The sequence below is a fragment of the Phyllobates terribilis genome, unplaced genomic scaffold (assembly GCF_046119375.1).
Source record: "Phyllobates terribilis strain yellow unplaced genomic scaffold, ASM4611937v1 Scaffold_7__3_contigs__length_470593459, whole genome shotgun sequence".
NCBI lineage: Eukaryota > Metazoa > Chordata > Amphibia > Anura > Dendrobatidae > Phyllobates > Phyllobates terribilis.
In genome coordinates, this window is record NW_027362767.1 from 22,316,388 (window position 1) to 22,340,558 (window position 24,171).

General features: G+C 49.0%; 1 protein-coding gene across 6 annotated transcripts in view; it reads left to right on the forward strand.

The window, feature by feature from the left end:
* UNC79 (unc-79 homolog, NALCN channel complex subunit) overlaps positions 1-24,171 on the forward strand; it is a 211,805-nt gene that overhangs the window by 57,302 nt on the left and 130,332 nt on the right. For 5 of the 6 annotated variants that reach the window (XM_073638291.1, XM_073638297.1, XM_073638292.1 and 2 more), the window contains exons 3-5: positions 10,857-11,161; positions 14,602-14,772; positions 21,734-21,829. In XM_073638291.1, coding sequence (XP_073494392.1) covers positions 10,857-11,161; positions 14,602-14,772; positions 21,734-21,829 — 572 coding nt within the window. The remainder of the gene's footprint in view (positions 1-10,856; positions 11,162-14,601; positions 14,773-21,733; positions 21,830-24,171) is intronic. The other variant, XM_073638298.1, reaches the window with a different exon arrangement.

The window sequence follows — 24,171 nt, forward strand, 5'->3', positions numbered from 1 at the left end:
AGCTCTGGAGTATAATACAGGATGTAACTCCGGATCAGTAATGTAATGTATGTACACAGTGACTGCACCAGCAGAATAGTGAGTGCAGCTCTGGAGTATAATACAGGATGTAACTCAGGATCAGTAATGTAATGTATGTACACAGTGACTGCACCAGCAGAATAGTGAGTGCAGCTCTGGAGTATAATACAGGATGTAACTCAGGATCAGTAATGTAATGTATGTACACAGTGACTGCACCAGCAGAATAGTGAGTGCAGCTCTGGAGTATAATACAGGATGTAACTCAGGATCAGTAATTTAATGTATGTACACAGTGACTGCACCAGCAGAATAGTGAGTACAGCTCTGGAGTATAATACAGGATGTAACTCAGGATCAGTAATGTAATGTATGTACACCGTGACTGCACCAGCAGAATAGTGAGTGCAGCTCTGGTGTATAATACAGGATATAACTCCGGATCAGTAATGTAATGTATGTACACAGTGACTGCACCAGCAGAATAGTGAGTGCAGCTCTGGAGTATAATACAGGATGTAACTCAGGATCAGTAATGTAATGTATGTACACAGTGACTGCACCAGCAGAATAGTGACTGCAGCTCTGGAGTATAATACAGGGTGTAACTCAGGATCAGTAATGTAATGTATGTACACAGTGACTGCACCAGCAGAATAGTGAGTGCAGCTCTGGAGTATAATACAGGATGTAACTCAGGATCAGTAATGTAATGTATGTACACAGTGACTCTACCAGCAGCATACTGGGTGCAGCTCTGATCAGCTGCTAGTCAGTGTGGTGATTACGGGTGTGGTGGCTGCAGATCCTGCTGTGAGCTCCTGATCTCTCTGAGAACCAACACCTCTCCACCTGGGGACCTGATCTCTCTCTTTCCCAGGGAGGGAGCGGGTTTCTGGGATGAGTGAGGGAGCCAAGCCCCAGGCTTCTGCTTTCCGAACCAGGCCGGCGGGGGGCAGAAGAAACCAGCAACCGGCCTGCACATCAGAGGACTCGGGGGTGAGACGCTCCACCAGGAGTCGCAGCAATGTGGCTCCTACTCCCCCTGGGTTTGTGGAGACCCAGAGAAGCCGCAAGGCTTCCAGCATGGAGGAAAAGCCTGACAGCGGCGTGCATGATGGCGCTCCTTCCGGAGGAAAGCTGAGTGCTCACGGAGGTGAGGCCGACCTCACTGAGGGGGGTTGGGCGCTGCAGGGACCCCGGGAGTCTGTGTCCACCTATGCCTCCCGGGTCATGATCCACCTCCGTGAGTATGAAGATGCCAGTAAGCTCATCAGGAGGCTCCGGGAGGAGCTGCGCTGCACAAGCGCAAAAGCTGCAGGGGCCTCCAAACCAAGGAAGGCCAAGCTCCAGGCTGAAGTAAAGAGGCTGACCAGTGAGATTCACCTGCTGGAAATAAGGAAAGCCACCATCTTAGAGCAGAGTTTTCCTTTCAAAGAAAAACTCATAAATGAAGACCGCTTCAGAGAAATGGCTGATACCAGAGAGCAAAGGCAGATGGGGCTGCAGCCTGAGAGCCAGGTGGATGATGAGAGTGATGATGACCAGCAGGAAGCCCCACCTGGCAGCCTGCAAAGTCACCCGCAGGCCACGTGCAGCGAGCTCCCTGCAGGAAAGGCGATAGTGACATCCGGTCGCAGTTCTGCCGGCTTTGGGGAGGACAGTGACAGCAGCGGCCAGGGAGGGGCGCTAATGGCGGAGATTAAGCTCCTGGAGTCCCCAGTGTGCCTCCAAAACTTCCATCTTGGTGACGATCTACCAGAAGAAGCACCTGGGGGCCACAAAAAGGCTAAGAAGACCAGGCCAAAGCTGCAGGAAGCGGTAAGCTATGTCTATGCCCCCCTCCCTGTACCCCCTGAGTCGGCAGTAGGCTCAGCTCGCTGTATAAGCCCCGTTGCCCAGCCCAGCCCGGGTTCTGCTGTGGATCCGGTGCAAAGGCGCGGGGAGATTACAGAGCGCGGTAGGGAGGCGCAGAGCTCCGTCTCTGCTTGTAGTAGTAGGGACGCAGCAGGAGGTGTATCAGCCGAGAGGCTGGACAGTGAGGGCGGCCCGGCGGCGGGCGTTCCATCAGGCCACGATGCTGTGGTGCGCTCCTCAGTGGGAGGGGGGAGCGGCCCGGTGTCGGGGGCAGCTCCGGTAGCCTCGGCACCTCTGAATGCTGTTGCCGCTGATCACTTAGTTGAGAAGCGACGGCAGTGTGAGGGGGCTGTTGGGGCTGAGCGTTCCGGTCCTCCCACGAAAGTGCTATTTTGTGTTGGCGTCGCTGGTCCGGAAGATCCTGATGCTAAAGATCAGCGGCGCCTAACAGCAGCTAAAGATCAGCGGCACATTATACCAAATGCCAAACAGCGGAAATTACTGACCGATGATGTGGAGGGCACACATAAGACCGGGGGTGAGGTCGCCTCCAGTTCTATGGAGGTGACTGAGCCCCTTGTGCCTGATGCGGAGGTCAAAAGGTCATCCACCATTGTTACTGGTCCAGCAGGAATGAATGTGGTGGTGGGTGTGAATTAGGCCAATTCATTGTCTAGTGGTGTGGTTGCTGGTTTGGTGGAGGGTGAGATGGAGGTGGGTAATGGTGATACTGTTGGAGCTGATGTGGTCACTGGTCCGGTTGCCCCCCCGGGGGTGGCAACACCTGTCCAGAGTTATGCCAGTGTCACCTCCGGGGCAAATAGGGCATCCTCCTCATCTCCGGGCTTTGGGGACGGCATGTTGCAACGGCGCCTTCTGGAGGCTCTAAAGAAGGGGGAGAGATCACTATTGGTAGATGGTCGAGAGGTTGATCTATCCTTCTGGATAGAGAGGCATGGCCTCGGGGCCTTCCGAGAGCAAAAAGGGGGAGATACAGTGTGGTCCATCCCAACAGCCGGGCCAGGCAGTGTGCGTAGGAATGTGGTCCGTCTTCAGTGGAGGGGCAGTGATGCATGTCCTCCAAGGTCTAAGGTTGTGGAGCTCCTGCTGAGGGTGGGCTTCAAGGCGATTGACATCTACGCCTTGATACATCCCTATTCCACGCCTGAGTTTGATGTCAGCTTTGTTCGGCCGGAGGGGCTTGAGCTCTTCTGGGCGAATTATGAGTTGGCAAAAAATGAGCCTTGCTGGCGAGACTTTGCCATTCAGGCAGTGTCTCGCCAAAACCAGATCAAGAAAGTGACCGTGATGACTCGTAAGGAGTCGCTTTCTTGCTATGACATTATGACGTGGCTTGGTCGGTATGGAGAGGTGGTGGAGATGCCAAAGAAAAACCGCGACGAGTTTGGTATCTGGTCAGGGGCCTGGACGTTTATGGTAAAACTTAAGCGTTCAGGTGGTACGGTTGCCCACATTCCATCGTCTGCCTTCCTGGGTAGGGATCGTATCCTGGTCTTCTACCAGGGGCAACCGAAGCTCTGTCACAGGTGCGGCGACCCCACACACTTCAGCGCAAACTGCACCGTGCAGAAATGCGCATTGTGTGGGGGTGTCGGCCATCTTGCCGCCTCTTGTGTGGAGATTAGGTGCCACCTGTGTGGTGAGTTAGGTCACCCATTCAGCCGTTGTCCTCTCTCCTTTGCTAATGCAGTCGAGACCCCGGTGGGAGTAAGCCGTGAGGCCGATTCTGCTGGGGAGGGGACTAGCAGGGGTGGGGGAGCTGAGGGGCCAGGGAAGAAAAGCAATAAAAAGACGCCTGCCCAGCTGAGGCGTCTAGACAAGCGCAGACAGGAGAGGGAGCGGGGCGAGCCCCAGACTACCGGGGCAGCCCCTGTCCTGGATGCCAGTCTTGCTGCTGAGGCCCCGAGGGATGATGAGTTGGATGAGGAGGTCAGGAGGATCCACAGGGAGGAAACTGCCTCTGCTTCAGAATCCTCCCATTATGAAAGTATGGATGAGAATAATAAGCGGTGGCTAGAGCACAAGCGTAAGCTCGGCACCAAAAAGAAGAAAAAGAAGGGGGATAAAACATCTTCTCCCGCTCTGACCAAGGAAGGTAAAACCGACTCCCCTCTGGTTGGTCTTTCTAACCGATTCCAAGCCCTTGATAACATCTCTTCCTCTGAGGAGGAGGCTGAGGGTGAGGTTCCGGCTTCAGCGGAGCTTACGGGGGGCGCCGAGTCTCCTTTTCCTGGGGATGCAAGGTCCTTGAGGGGAGGGACTGGCCCAGAGTCCGGAGACGAGGACGAGAAAAGAAGGAAAAATGCTGGAATGGACACCTCTGTGTCATTAAAGAGGGGGAAGGATTCCTCCTCTGAGGCAGAGGATAAGGGGAGTGGGAAGAGGAAAGCCGTCTAACTTAATCACCAATGATGGCGGTACCCACTCCGTTGACGCTGGCGTCCATTAATGTTGCCAGCATTAAGTCAAATATGGCTAGATTTGCGGCCTTTGATTTTCTCAGCCGGGTTGAAGCTGACATTTTCTTTTTGCAAGAGACCAGGCTGCCAAATATGGCAGAGGTGTTTATAGCTAAGAGGGAGTGGAGACTCGGGCCCTCCTATTGGTCTCTTGCGACCGAGCCGTATAGCGGAGTGGCGGTCCTTTTTACCGCACCGGTAGAATGCCGACGGGTTATTGAGTTAGAAATGAGGAGGTGCCTGATATTAGATGTCCTCATGAAGGGACAGGAGCTTCGGGTCATTAACATCTATGGTCCCCAATCTAAGTGGGACCGGAAGTGTCTCTTTACGAGGGTCAAGCCCTACCTTTTTACGAGTCGGCAGGTCGTCTTTGGAGGGGACTTCAACACTGTCACGAGGCCCCGTGATAGAGGAGGTTCCAGAGACAAGCTGACTTATGATAGCGTCGCCCTTAATAGTATAGTTAGTGAGGCTCGCCTGGTGGATGTCCACATCCGGCACACCGCAGGCCACGAGGGGTTCACCTATCACAGAGGTAACTGTAGGTCCAGGATAGACAGGTTTTATTTAAAGGAGGAAGCCATCTCTTCAGCAGTATCTGTTGTTGAGGTGGAGTTCTCCGATCACTGTTTGATTTTGTTTTCCCTGAATGTTACAGAGACCCCCCCGGATGGGAAGAGGCTTTTGGAGGCTCAATTCGTCTCTCTTGGAAGAAGCGGAGATAAGACAGTCCTTTGAGGATTTTCTTCAGAGCCAGGTACCCTTACTGGATCTTTGTAGTAGTAAGTCAGAGTGGTGGGAGATGTTTAAGAAAAGGGTGCCGAGATTCTTCCGCCAGCTCTCGAGCCTCAGTAGCCTGGACAGGTATAGCCTGTATCAGGGCCTGAGGAGGAAACTCGAGCATCTTGTCTCAACTGGAGGTAGCCGCGAGGAGATCTCCAGAGTGAAATCTTTGCTAATGAGGTGTCAGTATGATAGACACGCATCTTTGGTTTTTGAGAGGGATTACGGGAAGTACCGCTCGCCCGACCCTTACAGAAGCTGCAAGATGTCAGTGAATAGTAAAGTTGTTATAGGACTGGTTGACACTGCGGGGTCCCTGAAAAGATCCAGATCAGGGATCCTGGAGGTCGTCAGATCCTTCTACTCGCACCTCTTGGGGAAGAGGGATCTGGATTGGGATGAGATGTCTGCTTTTCTGGCAGAAGCCGTCCCAGAACCATGGGTAGACCCCTCTCTTGGTGTTTTGACAGAGATGATCAGGGAAGAGGAAGTTAAGTTGGCGATTGAAGGGCTTGCCCTAAAGAAATCTCCCGGTCCAGATGGCTTAACATCTGAATTCTAGAAGACCTTTAAGGACGCCTTGGTTCCCCTCTTGACTGAGGTATTCAATGAGTGTCTTTCCTCGGGCACTCTGCCAAAGTCAATGAGGAGGTCTGCCCTGATCATCTTGTCAAAGGGTAAGGACCCATCTTGCATTGAGAACTGACGTCCCATAGCGCTTCTCAATGCAGACAGGAATGTTTTGGCAAAGGTGCTGTTTAATCGGCTGGTGAAATTTGCACCCCAGCTCCTTTCGGGGGCCCAGCATTGCTCTGTTCCGGGCCGCAGTACAATTAGTGCTGTACTCTGTGTCCGAGAGGCGGTGGAGCAGGGTAGGGCTGGTCACTGGAAGGGGTACATGCTGTCATTGGACCAGGCAAAAGCGTTTGATCGGGTTAATCATGAGTACCTCTGGTCTGTCCTTCTGAGGTATGGCCTGCCGGGGGGGTTTGTTGATTGGCTTAAGACCTTGTACGCTGGGGCAGAGAGTTTCCCGCTTGTGAACGGTTGGATTGGCAGCTCTTTTGAGGTTGGGTGTGGTGTTCGCCAGGGTAGTCCCTTGAGCCCGCTGCTGTACGTGTTTGCGATTCACCCACTTCTTAGGAGGGTGGAGCGTGGACCGTTGGCTGGGATCGGGATGGACCGGGCAGCACCGGAAGCCACTCTGAGAGTGGTGGCTTATGCCGATGACGTCACCGTTTTTGTTTCCTCTGATGGGGAGGCAGAATGGCTGATGTTAGAGGTAAATCGCTACTCGGAGGCATCCGGGTCTAAGATCAACCGGGATAAGTGTGAGAGTCTCTGGCTGGGAGGAGGAGATCCTGGTTTTGATCTCCCGGACACCCTTCCAGAACCCAAAGTCTCTGCAAAAGTTCTTGGCGTCGAATTTGGCCAGGGGGATTACCCCAAACAAAATTGGGACAGCAGGCTAGAGATCGCCACTCAGAAGGTGAACCAATGGAAGGGTTGGTCTTTGACCCTAAGGGAAAGGGTAAACCTGATCAAAACTTACCTGCTCCCTTTGCTGATCTATCTGGGCAGTGTGTGCATCTTGCCAGAGCCTCTCTGGACTCGGGTCTACAGTTTGTTCTTCCAACTGTTATGGGGGAATAGACTGAACCTGGTCAAGAGGGAGGTTACTTACCGTACGAGGAGACTAGGAGAGTTGGGTATGGTCAACCCTGTGGTATTCCTTGTGAATACCTTCATTAAGATCAGTATTGCAAACCTCTGGAAAGAGAGGGCTCCTCCGTGGGTATTCTCCTGTAAGGGATGGTTTGAGCCTTTCTTCCAGGAATGGGAGACAGGAGGGCAAGTGAAGGATCTCCGCACACCGCATGGACATCTCCCGGCTTACGCTACCGTGGTTCTGAAGGTAATTCGCCGGTGGGGTCTGGGAATGTGGGAGGTCAGGACTCTGCCAAGGAAGCTCCTTGACAAAAGGGTTCTGTTGACCCATTTTCAGAGGCCTCTGGCGCTCAGGGATTGCCCAAGTCGGGATCTTGGGGTGGGTCTGCATCTTTTGAATTCTATCAGGATCCCCTCGAAGGTTTGGGACTTGGCTTGGCGCTGCTTCCATGGGAAACTGTGTGTGAGGGTCAATCTGAAGTGTAGGAGCTCTGAGGACAGGAACTGTCCTCGGGAGCATTGTGGTACCATGCTTGAAAGCATGGACCACTTCCTGCTTCGTTGTCCCTTTAACACAGAGGTGTACAACAGGGTGGGCGCCTCCATTGGCTGGCCCCGGCTGGCCGGTCTCTCTTATGCGGAATGGGCCTATGGAGCATTCAGGGACCTGGGTGGTCGGGACCGCTGCACCTTATTTCTAGTTAGCGCAGTGGTTAGGTATCACACGTGGAACGCACGGTGCTTAGTATCGACGCAGCGGAAAATCCTCCCAGTGGACGATGTGTTTAGGACCATACTCGGAGACCTGGTGAAGGTGCGTTCTCTGGAGTATGAGTGACTGGGTACACGGAGGGCCGCTCTCCTCTGGAAGGGCTTTTCTTTTAGTGTGCCCTAGTCTGGTCATCTCCTCTCCTGGTGGTGGGCTGCTGCTGACACCATAGATTTTTGTTTTATTGATCAGTAGACAGTGATGTAGGGCTGCAGGCGCCGAACTTGGGCTTTGTCAGTTGTGGTTATTGTATTGTTTGTTATTGTATATTTGGGTTTGGGTGTAGGTGTTAGGTTGGGTGGAGGAAAAAGGGGGGAGGTGGGTTCATCTTGTGGGACACTGGTTATTTGGGTGAATAACTGGCACTGCCTGATCTGGCCTATGGACGTTGGACATGGACTGAGGCATGAGGCGCGGGACCAGCTCTCAGGTCAGTGCCGGGGAGGGACTGGTGGGCTCGAGTGTGGGGGGTTTTGTTTTGTCTTGTATATATTTGTATTTATTTTATTTAAAAAAAAAAAAAAAAAAAATGAATGTATATATTAGTTTGTATATAATTTGTCGGTTATTGTTTATTATATTGTTATTATTTGTTTGGTAACCGGACCAGATGTCATGGTGTAGGTAATTATTATTGTGTATATATGTATAATATGTGTGTGAGGAGAGAGGGAGCGGCTGGACCAGTTCATTACATTGTTTATTTTCTGGTTATTATTATTGTTATGTTTTTCATTTTTATAATAAAAGATCTACAGGATATAACTCAGGATCAGTAATGTAATGTATGTACACAGTGACTGCACCAGCAGAATAGTGAGTGCAGCTCTGGAGTATAATACAGGATGTAACTCAGGATCAGTATTGTAATGTATGTACACAGTGACTGCGCCAGCAGAATAGTGAGTGCAGCTCTGGAGTATAATACAGGATGTAACTCAGGATCAGTATTGTAATGTATGTACACAGTGCACCAGCAGAATAGTGAGTGCAGCTCTGGAGTATAATACAGGATGTAACTCAGGATCAGTATTGTAATGTATGTACACAGTGCACCAGCAGAATAGTGAGTGCAGCTCTGGAGTATAATACAGGATGTAACTCAGGATCAGTAATGTAATGTATGTACACAGTGACTGCACCAGCAGAATAGTGAGTGCAGCTCTGGGGTATAATACAGGATGTAACTCAGGATCAGTAATGTAATGTATGTACACAGTGACTGCACCAGCAGAATAGTGAGTGCAGCTCTGAAGTATAATACAGGATGTAACTCAGGATCAGTAATGTAATGTATGTACACAGTGACTGCACCAGCAGAATAGTGAGTGCAGCTCTGGAGTATAATACAGGATGTAACTCAGGATCAGTACAGGATCAGTAATGTAATGTATGTACACAGTGACTGCACCAGTAGAATAGTGAGTGCAGCTCTGGAGTATAATACAGGATGTAACTCAGGATCAGTAATGTAATGTATGTACACAGTGACTGCACCAGCAGAATAGTGAGTGCAGCTCTGGAGTATAATACTGGATGTAACACAGGATCAGTAATGTAATGTATGTACACAGTGACTGCACCAGCAGAATAGTGAGTGCAGCTCTGGAGTATAATACTGGATGTAACTCAGGATCAGTAATGTATGTACACAGTGACTGCACCAGCAGAATAGTGAGTGCAGCTTTGGAGTATAATACTGGATGTAACACAGGATCAGTAATGTATGTACACAGTGACTGCAGCAGCAGAATAGTGAGTGCAGCTCTGGAGTATAATACTGGATGTAACACAGGATCAGTAATGTAATGTATGTACACAGTGACTGCACCAGCAGAATAGTGAGTGCAGCTCTGGAGTATAATACTGGATGTAACACAGGATCAGTAATGTATGTACACAGTGACTGCAGCAGCAGAATAGTGAGTGCAGCTCTGGAGTATAATACTGGATGTAACACAGTATCAGTAATGTAATGTATGTACACAGTGACTGCACCAGCAGAATAGTGAGTGCAGCTCTGGAGTATAATACTGGATGTAACACAGGATCAGTAATGTTACTAATGTATGTACACAGTGACTGCACCAGCAGAATAGTGAGTGCAGCTCTGGAGTATAATACTGGATGTAACACAGGATCAGTAATGTTACTAATGTATGTACACAGTGACTCCTCTATGTAGATTACTTCCATCTATAACCTGTATAATTGAGCTTATACTTTAAAAATTGTGCTCCTTTTAAAGGGACACTGCAGGAACAATTCAGATCCACAATAATATTCGGTGACACCATTTAGCACAGATATGATATTGTGTGACTAGTCAGCCAAATATAAAGGTGTCGAGTTAACAAAATAGTGTTTGTATTGTTAAAATAATCTGTTTCCTCCCCAAACATGGACAATGTTAAATTATAAGCGCATAATCCGCCATTGCCATTAGCTCCACCTATGCTACAAATCATCAGTTATATCTTATTTTTCAAAGCTTCCTCCCAGTAGCTTAGTGAACATTTTTGGAAAGAAATATGATTTCTTAATCCATGTGCCTGTTGAAACCTCATTATGTCAGATGATACTGATGGAATGTCATGAAACAGTATCATAAAATACATACAGACATTATTTTGGTGCAATAAACATGTGTTTTTTAAGAAAAACTAAAAATTCTTAACAAACTCACATGTTTATTACTGGCTAAAACATGTTTCTGGAAGTGCCACACCTATATTTTACAGGGTTGGATTTATACTGTATCAAGACCTTGAAAGAAAAGCAAAACAAAAGTAAAAAAACAAAACAGTAACAAAAAGGATACAATGTAACAAGTGCACTGTTTCGGATCGGAGGACTGTGACACAATTGGATGCTCAAATTGGCCTTTTACCCATCGGGTTTTGGATCATCACAAAGCATGGGTGCCTGCAAAGCATGGGTGTGACACTGAAACATGCATCCTTATGGTTTTGCTCCTTATGAACCAGATAACACATGAGATGCAATGAGAATGTTGAGCAAAGACAAAAAAAAAAAAAATTAAAAAAGATAAAATGAAAATAAAATAGAGAAATATGATTTTTTTTTGCAATTTCCTCTTGTTAAGCGTGAAAGTGAAGCAATCTAGTCTAGAGCCTGGCACCAGATTGGTAGGCATTGCATCTAATGTGGCGCGTATCTGGTGTTTTATTCTTTGTTTTACAGTGTCATTTCAATGTAATGTGCTGTTTTTTTGTGTCTTTGTTGTCTCTTTTTTTTCTTTGTCCCCTCAACAGCATTTTGTCCCGGTCAGGCAAGAAGGAAAATCAAGATGCCTCCAATTTGACAGTGCCCATGACTATGTGTCTTTTTCCTGTGCCATTCCCACTCACTCCATCTCTAAGACCACAGGTCAGTTCCATCAACCCTACTGTTACTCGCTCCCTCCTTTACAGCGTCCTGCGAGATTCTCCATCAGAACGAGGCCAACAAAGTCGAGATGCTCAGTTATCAGAGTACCCTTCTTTGGACTATCAGGGGCTCTATGTGACTCTGGTGACCCTGTTGGATCTAGTCCCATTGCTTCAGCATGGACAACATGGTAAGAGATTATTTTTTTTTTTTATATGCAAGTCGTTTAGATGGGGCTGGGGGTGCACAATTTGGGGTCAGAATAAAGATAAGTAGTTTTGTGTTCTCCTATTTCCTTTTCAATGGGGTTTGTGGCCAGTTTGCAGGTTATTGATAACTTCCCAATCACTGGGGGTTTAACTGTTGAGACCCTCATCGATCATGAGATAGTATCTTTGAATGGATCAGGAGCCAATGATGCGCACCTGTGCTGCATTCATTTTTCATGGCAGTGCCGGATTAATAATAATAATAATAATAATAATAATAATAATAATGGGATTGCAGCACAGAGCACGGCTATCTGCAGTGGTTCCATTGTGAATGAATGAATCGAGTGCTTGGCTTCTTTTCCACTTAGATGGGACTCTTCAGAGCTACAATCTCCGGATTAGTAAGGGTCACTGCAGCCAAACTTTCAGTGATCCGGAAGTTACCCCCTATGGATAGGGCATAACATTTAATATTGGTACATACTTTTTAAAGAAGAACTTCCCTTATACTTTTAATGGCAAGCAAGTTTTTGGTTTGGAGCTTTTAGAGTTATCTCTTTTCCTTCGAAAACAGAATAGTTATTTGGGGTAGTCTGTCACCATCATCAGTGGAGGGGGCTTACTTTTATCTATCAGATTTTAAGGGAACCTGACAGGTGATATATGGTACCCAAACCATAGGCAGCATGTATCAGCAGCCACTGGGCCACTGGCTGTATGATCATAGCCATGTATGTTTGTCTTTGAAATACTTCAGCACTTTTAATAACTGCTGGGGACCGAGCAGCACGGGTGACTAGTCGTACAGGTGGGTCCCCCACGGATTCTCCCCTCCTGCTTACAGTGACTGGCAAGTCTCTGTCTATATGTGCACGTAGGCGGAGGCTTGCCAGTCACTGTCAGCGGATGGGAAGAAGCCACCAGAGAGCCACCTGTGTGACTAGCCATCCGTGCTGCTCGGTCCCCAGCAGCTATTAAAAGTATGTAGGGGACACCTGAGAGTGAGGACACTTCATTCTCCTCAGTAATAAGGGTCAGAAAGTACCTAGATTAATTTTTTATTGGTATTATATTCTGTATTGTTCTGCCAATAGAACATTGTAGAGTCATGGATGTCCTGCCCTGCGGGCACAGCAGAGAGAGCCCTGCTAGGGAGGAGACTCTGGCAGACGTGGGGAGGAGACTCCGGTAGACGCTGGGAGGAGACTCCAGCAGACGTGGGGAGGAGACTCCAGTAGACTCTGGGAGGAGACTCCGGCAGACGCGGGGAGGAGACTCCGGCAGACGCGGGGAGGAGACTCCGGCAGGCTCGGGGAGGAGACTCCGGCAGACATGGGGAGGAGACTCCGGTAGACGCTGGGAGGAGACTCCGGCAGACGCGGGGAGGAGACTCCGGCAGACGCGGGGAGGAGACTCCGGTAGACGCTGGGAGGAGACTCCGGCAGACGTGGGGAGGAGACTCCGGCAGACGTGGGGAGGAGACTCCGGCAGACGTGGGGAGGAGACTCCGGTAGACGCTGGGAGGAGACTCCGGCAGACGTGGGGAGGAGACTCCGGTAGACGTGGGGAGGAGACTCCGGCAGACGCGGGGAGGAGACTCCGGCAGACGTGGGGAGGAGACTCCGGTAGACGCTGGGAGGAGACTCCGGCAGACGCGGGGAGGAGACTCCGGCAGACGTGGGGAGGAGACTCCGGCAGACGTGGGGAGGAGACTCCGGTAGATGCTGGGAGGAGACTCCGGTAGATGCTGGGAGGAGACTCCGGTAGACGCGGGGAGGAGACTCCTGCAGACGCCAGGATGAGAGTCGGGCAGACGCAGAGTTGAGAGTCGGTCAGCCGCGGGGCTCTGAGTCGGTCAGCCGCGGGGCTGGGAGTTGGTCAGCCGCGGGGCTGGGAGTCGGTCAGCCGGGGGGCTGGGAGTCGGTCAGCCGCGGGGCTGGGAGTCGGTCAGCCGCGGGGCTGGGAGTCGGTCAGCCGCGGGGCTGGGAGTCGGTCAGCCGGGGGGCTGGGAGTCGGTCAGCCGGGGGGCTGGGAGTCGGTCAGCCGCGGGGCTGGGAGTCGGTCAGCCGGGGGGCTGGGAGTCGGTCAGCCGCGGGGCTGGGAGTCGGTCAGCCGCGGGGCTGGGAGTCGGTCAGCCGCGGGGCTGGGAGTCGGTCAGCCGCGGGGCTGGGAGTCGGTCAGCCGCGGGGCTGGGAGTCGGTCAGCCGCGGGGCTGGGAGTCGGTCAGCCGCGGGGCTGGGAGTCGGTCAGCCGCGGGGCTGGGAGTCGGTCAGCCGGGGGGCTGGGAGTCGGTCAGCCGGGGGGCTGGGAGTCGGTCAGCCGGGGGGCTGGGAGTCGGTCAGCCGGGGGGCTGGGAGTCGGTCAGCCGGGGGGCTGGGAGTCGGTCAGCCGCGGGGCTGGGAGTCGGTCAGCCGCGGGGCTGGGAGTCGGTCAGCCGCGGGACTGGGAGTCGGTCAGCCGCGGGGCTGGGAGTCGGTCAGCCGCGGGGCTGGGAGTCGGTCAGCCGGGGGGCTGGGAGTCGGTCAGCCGGGGGGCTGGGAGTCGGTCAGCCGGGGGGCTGGGAGTCGGTCAGCCGGGGGGCTGGGAGTCGGGCAGATGCGGGGCTGAGAGTCCTTCAAGTACTATTGTGAGAGTTCTGCCGGACTATCCATGAGCGTCCAGTAGACATTGCCATGAGAGTGCAGCAGGTCGAGCTTTGTAACTGTGATTCCAGTCACATGGACAGGACAGGAGTGTGAGTGACCGCTCATATTTCACATCTTACCCGGAATAATCTAAGTCACTACCAGAGCAGCATTGACTGTTCTGCTTTGACACAATGTGAAACACAATACCTTCAGAGCTGCATCCATAGTTCTGAAGTGAGAAGAACAAATAGTGCCACTCACCGGTCCTGTAAAATCCAACGTCTTTATTTAGCACAGCATTAAAACTGGCTGCAGAGAGGGAAAGGGCACAGGGAAAGGACCTGGATTTTACAGGAGTGCCACTATTTTTTCTTCTCGGTCCATAGCTATGACTTATTTGCCTGAGCACCCGTTACCACTAGGCTTGATTGTTCAAGTTCAATACTGGATCTAGGAACACACATGGCTGGAGCCGCTGGTTTTCCTTTTCCCATTACAAGCATCCATAGTTCGGCTGCCAGACGTGCCGGTCAGATAAGCGTTACCAAGCAGGGCTCAGCTGTCTGGACCCATGTGTTACGCCAATACATAGACCGTTTGCAGGCACCAAGCATCAGGAGAGTGTAAAACATGATAATAAAGTGCTGCACAGTCACTTATGTGGAGACCCCCGTGTCTGGCCCCCCAGTTCTTTGCTGCAGTATAACCTTGTAGCGTGTCCCCACACTGTATCAGGTTATCTTACATTTCTCTTCCTTCTCACTAACCTCATTTCCCGCTCCCGTTTCCAGATCTGGGACAGTCGATATTTTACACGACCGCTTGTCTGTTGCCCTTTCTGAGCGATGATATATTAAGCACTTTACCCTATACCATGATCTCTACCTTGGCCACTTTCCCTCCCTTCTTACACAAGGACATCACCGAGTATCTCAGTACTTCGTTCTTACCCATGGCGATATGTAAGTACTCTCCTATTTTCCTGCTTTCTTGTTACTTTGAGTTTCATTGAATTATTGCCAACAGGACACATTGAAAACAGGTTCGGCTCTAGGGGGGTACAGAGGTGGCAGATGGGGGGCCGATACCTACAAAGGGAAAAAAACGAGTGCGGCCACAGCAGAGTAGATGGAGCGTGATGCATCAAGAACCATGACTTTCTTAATCCCTATTATTTCTAAAAGAAGAGTCGTATCGTTTTGCGTTGGGTATTCAGAAGTTAAAGGGGTATTCCCATCTCCAAGATCCTATCCCTATTGCTGTTGCTTAGGTATCTATGGTTATGACAACTGTCAGTATATGACTGGTTATTTTTAATTTTGTTTTTAGCATTTATATGTCAATAAAATTACTTAGGTGTTAATGTGTCGCGCTGTCCTGAGCGTTCACACAAGCCCTAATCAGATTAAAAATAAGATCAATGGTAAACGATCGATCGTCATCTTCTTTCCTACTTGCTGATGGTTTCTGTACCGCAGCAGAAATGTTTTCCTCTAAACTGCACAAAGTCAAAGCATACTGAAAAGATTTACAAAAACAGCAAAAAGCGAACGAATCAATCATTAAGGGGATGGATTTTATCTTTCCTTTTGTAGGTTGAGCCTCACTTTTATAATTTGACATAAGCTGGGTTTGTCTCAGGGGCTGTAACGTTTCGACAAAAAAAAAAGGAAAAAATTATGGTAAAAATGTTGATCAACAAAAAACAAAACAAAAGGAAAAACATAAAAAAAATTGAATTTGCTGAAACACCAGATATTTAGAAGGACACTCGTCACAAGTTCAGTAGTACAAAGTAAAAAAGGAACGGTGGCCTCTTAAAATCGATATTTTTACCTGTTCTATTTGATGGATTTGCTTCTTTCATCGTTTCTGTGCCCGTCTTAACCTTCTTGCCTGTGAGTGGCGCTCATGTCATGGTCTCGCTCTTGTACCGTGGTTTCATACCTGGCTGGGATCCTGTGCGCCATTGCTATCTCGTCTTGGATGATGATGACTTCAAGGCTCCACTGAGGAGGAGAAAATCATCGGGACACCGGACAGAATGCTAAAATGTGTATAGTGATAGTATATAATATGTAAGGTATACAAATTGCAATAATTATTTATAATATAGAATTGTATATCATTACGGTGCTTTGAAAAAGTATTCATAGCCCGTGAACATTTCTGCATTTTTTTCACATTACGTCCACAAACTTATGTATTTTCTTTGGATTTTATGTGATACCAACACAAAGTACAAGTATTTGTGAAGTGTACAGGAAATTAAATAAGGTTTTCTAATTATTTTAAAAATATAAATCTGAACATTGTGAGGTGCATTTGTATACAGCCCCCTGTAGTCTGATCCCCCTAAATAAAATCCTGACTGACCAATCGCCTGCAGACATCACATAATTCATACATTGCGTCCATCTGGGTGTGATTCCTTCTCAGTATAACTACAGCTGTTCTGTGAAGACCTCAGAGGTTTGTGTGAGAACATTAGGGATCAAACCGCATCATGAAAACCAAGGAGCCCACCAGACAGGTCAGGGATAAAGCTGTGGAGAAGAGGAAAGCAGGGTTAGGTTATAAAAATAACCCAAGCGCTGAACATCTCACACAGCGCTTTTCAATCCATCATCCATAAATGGAAGGAGTATGGCACAACTACAAACCTACCAAGACATGGCCGTCTACCTAAGCTAACATCTTATCTTTAGCAAGGAGAGCACTAATGAGAGAAGACGCCAAGAGGCCCATGGTCATTGGAGGAGCTGCAGAGATCCACAGCTCAGGGGGAGAATCTGTCCACAGGGAAGAGAGGCAAGAAGAAAGACATTTTTGAAAGCCGTAAGAAGTCCCGTTTGCACAAAGCGATGTACGGGATAGAGCGAGCATCTGGGGAAAGATGAGACCAAAGGAGAATATTTTCAGGTAAATGGAAAATGCTATGTGTGGTGGAAAACTAACACTGCACATCACCATGAAAACACCATCCCCACCATCACACATGGTGGCGGCAGCATCCTGCTGTTGGGAAGCTTTTCTTGAGCAGGGGCAGGGAAGCTGGTCAGAGGTGATGGGAAGATGGATGGAGCTAAATACAGGGCAATCCTGGGAGAAAACCTGTTAGACGCTGCAGAAGACTTAAGACAGAGGCGTAGGTTCACCTTCCAGCAGGACAATGACCTTAACCATCCTGCCAGAGCCACAATGGAGGGTTTAGATCAGAGCACATTCCTGTGAGTGAACGGCGCAGTCACAGTCCAGACCCAAATCCCAGAGAGTCTGTGACAAGACGTGAAAATTACTGATCACAGACGTCTCCATCCAATCTCACCGAGCGAGAGCGAGTGAGCAAAGAAGAGGGGGCAAAATGTCACCTCTAGATGTGCAAAGCTGGAGAGACAGACCCCAAAACACTACAGCGAAAGGTAGGAGAGACAGACCCCAAAAGACTGCAGCGAAAGGTAGGAGAGACAGACCCCAAAAGACTGCAGCGAAAGGTGGAGAGGCCCCAAAAGACTTCAGCGAAAGGTGGAGAGACAGACCCCAAAAGACTGCCGCGAAAGGTGGCGAGACAGACCCCAAAAGACTGCCGCGAAAGGTGGAGAGAGACACCAACAGTAATTGCAGAAAAAGGTGGTCCCACAAAGTATTGACTAAGGGGGGCTGATTACAAATGCACGGAACATTTGTGAAACTTACACTTTTAAAATATTTAGAAATCCTGTATCATTTCCTTTACACATCACAAATATTTGTTACTTTGTTTTGGTATCAAATAAACTCCCAATAGAAAACATTAAGTTTGTGTGTGTGTAAGGTGAATAAATGTGGAAAAGTTCACAGGGTATGAAGACTTTCACGGCACTGTATGATAATTATAGTAATGTGTAATAGTAGATAATACTGTATAATAATTGTAATGTATAATATATAATAGTGTATAATATTGTATAATATATAATAATGGTATGGAATAAGGAATAATAATGATAATCTGATAATTGTAATAATAGAATATAATAATGTGTAGTTGTAATAATAATGTATGGTAATACATAATGTACAACCCCAATTCCCTAAAAGTTGTGACGCTGTGTAAATTGTAAAGAAAACCAAAATTCAATGATTTGAAATATCCATATTTTATCACATAGAATACAGGACGCAGATCAGAAGTTGAATGTTGGAAATTCTTCCAATTCATTCAAAATAAGTAACTATGGTAATTTAGAAATTGATGGCAGCGACACATCTCTGTCACGCAAGGTGAGGGAAAGACTAAGTGCAACACGAAGGGAAGAGGGGAAGGGAGCCCAAACACTAGGGAAAGGGGGAGTGGAGACCCCTAGGGAGATCTAATATCACCCTTCCTACCCTACCATCCCTATATAGGTTCCACACCTATCGCCGAGCAGGAACTTAAGTCCTGAATGTCCCCAGAGCTTGGCCCTAGATAGGGAGGGGACAGGGTGAGCACTAGTTAAGCCCACTGCAAGCTAAAGATAACAAGGTAGACAAACAAAGGGCATGCACTTAGCTTGAGCAGACACCAGAGAGATAACGACAACTGTCCTCCAAGGGCACCAAAGAAGAAACTAGCCGACTCCTAGTGCTCCAAGCCTGCACAGAGGTACATAGAACTATCACCGGCGACTCTCTGGAGAAACTGAGAGTAATTAACTACCAAGCAAGGGTGTGTCAATCTGCAGCAGAAGGTGGAGGTAGCTGCTGGGGTCCTAAAGGAAGAAGGATACAACAATATCAAAGAGATGAGAGGATCAAGAAGGCGTCTGCAATGCCAAGCGCTGTGACCTTCTGCAGCCGGCACAAGAGTGACTGTCTGTCACACCTGACACATCCGTGACAGTACTCCCCCTTCTACGAGTGGCCTCCGGACACTCAGGACCAGGTTTCTCAGGATAAGAGGTGTGGAACGAACGAACCAGCCTGGGGGCATTCATCTCTGATGCCGAAGCTCACATCCTCTCCTCCGGACCATAACCCTTCCAGTGCACCAAGTATTGTAGAGAACGACGCTGGAGGCGAGAATCTACAATCCTAGAAATCTCAAACTCCAAATTACCATCAGCCGTTATTGGGGGCGGCGGCAGGGGAGAGGACTCAAGAGGTTCTACATATTTCTTGGGCAGCGACCTGTGAAACACATTATGGATCTTACGGGCCTAAGGTAGCTCAAGACGAAACGCTGCTGAGTTAATGATGGCGGTTATTTTATAGGGACCAATAAACCGAGGTCCCAGCTTCCAGGAAGGAACCTTCAACTTGATATTCCTGGAAGACAACCACACTAAGTCATTCATACTTAGGTCCGGACCTGGTGAGCCTTTCCTGTCAGCCATACGTTTGTACCTGTCTCCCATGACCTTCGAATTACTCAGAACCCCCCCCCCCCCCCGTCACACCGAGGAGAGCGACGAAGCAAAATGTTCCCCCACAGGAACTCCCAGAGCCCCTCACCAACTGAAAGTACCAAACTGTGGATGGAAACCGTATGCACCAAAGAACGGTGACCTGCCCACCAAATATATGGAAAATATAATTTATGAAATGCTGGAACACCGCAGGCGCATTGGTCCGACCGAAAGGCAACGCTTTTTTCCATTCATCCCCATTCTCTGATTCTAACCAGGTTGTAGGCCCCCCTTAAATCCAACTTGGAGAATACCTTAGCTCCCACAAACTGGCTGAACAAATCTGGAATCAGAGGGAGAGGGTATGGATCTCGGGTGGTAATTTGATTCAATTCCCGGAAATCTAAACCGGGACGGAGAATGCCATCTTTTTCACGAAGAAGAAGCCTGCCGCCAGGGGCGAAAATAAGGGTCTGATATTATTTTTTTATATAGCGCCATTGATTCCATGGCGCTGTACATAAGAAGGGGTTACATACAAAATACAGATATCACTTACAGTAAACAAACTAACAATGATAGACTGGTAGTGAGGGAAGAGGACCCTGCCCTTGGGGGCTTACATTCTACAGGAACGGGGAAGGAGACAGTAAGTTGGGGGGATTGTAGTAGCTCCGGCGTTGTTGAGGTGGCTGCAAACAATGTCATGGCAGGCTGTAAGCTTGTTTGAAGAGATGGGTTTTCAGGTTCCGTCTGAAGGATCCTGATATGTCCCTTCTCCAGACTTTCTGCAATGAAATCCTTCATGGCTTGTCTCTCAGAGCCAGAAAGATTATATAGTCTGGACTTTGGTAGTTTAGCTCCAGGGGTCAGGTTAATAGATAAGCACAATGAGGAGGCTAAACCTGACACCCCTTCTCAGAAAAAAACATCCTCAAAACCAGACAAAAACGCAGGTAAGGTCTCTGTAGAGACCGCAGAAAGGAAAATGTTTAAACAGTTATCATGGCAGTAATCTCCCCATTCTCCCCATTCAATGATCTTTCTGGATTGCCAATCCACTATCGGATTATGTTTCACCAACCAGGGTAGACCCAGTACAATTGGAGTGGGAAGGCCCCCCCAGGACATAACAAGGAATTATCTCACAATGAACAGACCCCATCCTCAGTTTTACATTATGTACAATCTGAGTCAGACCTTTCTGTGCAAGTGGTGCTGAGTAGATGGCAAAAACAGGAATTGCTTAGCTAAAGTACTGCAAGCAAGCCCATGAGTTCTGACAAACTCAGCATCAACCATGCTGACTCCGGCTCCACTGTCTGGAAACACAGATATTCTGTCAGTCCTGCTCTCTAACACCACCTCTGCTGTCAGGACAAACCGAGAACTGCAGGTTGACAAAAAACACACCCCTTGATTTTCCAACTCCAGACTACCAAGGGGTAAAAAATAAAATTATTTAATAAAATAATTTAAAAAAAATATTTTATTTTTTATTTTATTTTAATTTTGCTTAGGAATCAAGGGACAAGCCCCAATAAAATTTCCCTTTTTTCCACATTCCTTTCTTTTTGCGGATCTCTGGGGAAACGTACGATGCAGAGGCACCCCCTAACTGCATGGGTTCTTCCACCTCCGCCAGTACTGGCTCAACGCCAGACCGCTCCCTCAGCAAAGGAGCATTACCCTGAAAAGAGGGCTCCGGAGAAGGTGGCCAACATTCAACTTCAGATCTGTGTTCTGTGGGAATAAAATACCTCAATAAGAGATTTCCAGAAAATAGTTTTTTTATTTCCTTTTTAAAAAAAAAAGATAAAAATTTCCCTTCTTTTTTAACCAGTTTGTTGTAGAGTGTTTTAAAAACTTTGCGTGGTGGAAACTGTCACCAAGCAGGTTTGTATTTTTTTTATGATTTAATTTTATTTACATTTCTGTAGTTTTTGTGAGTATCAATGACAGTTCATCCTATGAGTATTTGCTTATTGATATATCACCATCCTAATCTACAAGGTATGATGAGCTAATCAGGCACACTGCCCATTCACAACTGGACACTGTGATGGTTTCTAAATGCAAAATACAGACATACAGGACAACAAGAGCAAAGGGTCAGTCAACAGCCATTTGCTGACTGTTTCCAACTTAAGTGAAAAATAATCGGAGCAGAGACCATGAAGCGAAATCATTGGATCATCAAAGGTTCTTCTGTGTCTTAATAGACTTTTTGTTTACATTTTTCACAATTTTAAGACCTTTGCTTGCTGTGAATGAATGGAAACATTCTGGTTTAAACCCAGAAGTTGAAATCCTGCCTTCTGCTGCCCAAAGAGGCGCCCAGTTTATCTCTCTCATTGCAGTTGCGCTGCAAGGAGAGGTCTTAAAAAAAGGTTTCCTAAAGCACCCAGCATATTACTTGAGGCTTGTGATACGTGGGTTCATCCCGCCACATGGTGCACATTTCATATGATTGCAGTGTAATGTTACAGTGTATCAGTATCTTCCCTATGGAGCGGCGCAGGAGCACAATGCTGAGTGTCTTTTCTCGTTGCAGTGGGGTCTAGCAGGAGAGAGGGGGGCGTCCCCGCTCATGTCAACCTCTCCGCATCTTCAATGCTTATGATCGCAATGCAGTATACAACAAACCCTGGTGCGTATTCTCCATAGGACCGGATGAAGGTTCTACTTTCTTATCAGCAGCTTATAGGGGTTGTCCATGATTAGAAAAACACTGTTGCTTTCTTTCAGAAAAGTGCCACATCCATTTATAGGTCATGCGCGGTACCGCAGCTCCGTTCTGTTCACGTCAGTGGAGCTGATCTGTGTGACAAGGGTGGCCTGGAAGACAGCAGCCATGCTTTTCTAATCCTATATTATCCCTTTATCTATTGAAACGAACAGTGAGAAAATCTCCTCCACTCACCGCTCGGGTCACCTGCCGACATGGGAAGCAGGCTTTTGTCTGCACATGGCCGGAGGTGCAGCAACAGGGACCCGGGACGTGAGCGGCTACTAGCAGATCGTGGCACTGCGGCTAACACTACATTGTTACTAGTTAAGGGGGTCTGTCACACCCAAATGTAAACATTTCTAGATGTGTCTCTATAATAATCAGACCAGTAATTGACTGACATATCAGTGCTGTAGCTGCAGATATGTTCAGTTGTCATCCATATGCAGATGATGCTGCTTTGGTGCACCCTTGGTGTGGCCAGTGGCTCAGTGCATGTTACTCCCTCCAATTTATCATATCTCTGCTTTCTCACAGTAAGCGCTCACGAAACTGAAATTGCTTGTGCAACTGACACTGGAAGAGAGCAGCGGCGCTCAGTGTCAGGGGCTGCGAGCTCAGTGTCAGGGGCTGCGAGCTCAGGGTCAGAGGCTGTGCGCTCAGTGTCGGGCTGCGAGCTCAGCGTCAGGGGCTGCGCGCTCAGCGTCAGGGGCTGCGCGCTCAGCGTCAGGGGCTGCGCGCTCAGCGTCAGGGGCTGCGCTCTCAGCGTCAGGGGCTGCGCGCTCGGCGTCAGCGGCTGCCCGCTCGGCGTCAGGGGCTGCGCGCTCGGCGTCAGGGGCTGCGCGCTCGGCGTCAGCGGCTGCGCGCTCGGCGTCAGGGGCTGCGCGCTCGGCGTCAGGGGCTGCGCGCTCGGTGTCAGCTGCTGCGCGCTCAGCGTGAGTGGGGACAGGGAGAGCTCCCACAACCCAGCAGCCTCCGGTGGAACGCGGAAGAAGGACCCCCGGCCGCAGCCTGGACTTGTTGTGACATCAGCAGATGTCAGAGCCGGCTGCAGCCGGGGGTCACGTGTTGCTGTGAGCGGCCACCGATAGCGCCACTCACAGGCAGAGATAGCACCAGGAGGTAATTAGAAAGAAGCTTCTATTTATCATTAAAACACATTGGCATATTTTTAAAAGTACTGGACAACCCTTTTAATGATTCTGCTCCCGTTCGTGAGGGACAGAATGTTTTATATTTTAAGCGTTATTCTTTTTTTTATTAAAGATTTGTCAGCGAGTCAGATGCAGCCATCAAAAGAGCCACATCTGGCTGGCGAGACGTAGTTTCCTGACCCCTGGTCTAAACGCACACGAGAGTGTCTGTGGTGGCACTCTTATATTGACGACTTAGCCGTGGGAGATTGGTGGGGTCTGACTCTTAACGCCCTCACTGATCTGCTGCCTGAGCTCTGGCTGTGGCTGGATGTAAGCAATGTACAGAGCAGAACTCAAGCAGCTGCTGATTGTTTAGTGCCTGCTGCCAAGTATTGTGCTTCATATTCCATTCATCTGATCCTCATCCTGTGCTCAACAATGTACAGAGACTGTATGGCAGCAGTATGGAGATGGCTTCATCACTGCTCAGTGTTGTCACTTGCACACAGTTTGTGGAGGATCTCAGCTGGAGGTTGTTCCAGACATCTTGGAGAACTGACCCCAGATCATCTGTGGATGTCCGTCAGTTTTCCAAGATTTCTGGATCAACCTCCTGCCAAGTTCCATCATAAATTGTGTGCAAGTGAAAAGAAGAAGTGATGGAGGGACGGGCGCTCACCAGACACTGATAATGGAGGCGACGGGCGCTCACCAGATACTGATGATGGAGGCGACTGGCGGTCACCAGATACTGATGATGGAGGCGACGGGCGGTCACCAGATACTGAAGACGACGGGCTTTCACCAGACACTGATGATGGAGGCGACGGGCGCTCACCAGACACTGATAATGGAGGCGACGGGCGGTCACCAGACACTGATGATGAAGGCGACGGGCGCTCACCAGACACTGATAATGGAGGCGACGGGCGATCACCAGATACTGATGATGGAGGCGACGGGCGGTCACCAGATACTGATGATGGAGGCGACGGGCGCTCACCAGATACTGATGATGGAGGCGACGGGCGCTCACCAGATACTGATGATGGAGGCGACGGGCGCTCACCAGATACTGATGATGGAGGCGACGGGCGGTCACCAGATACTGAAGACGACGGGCTT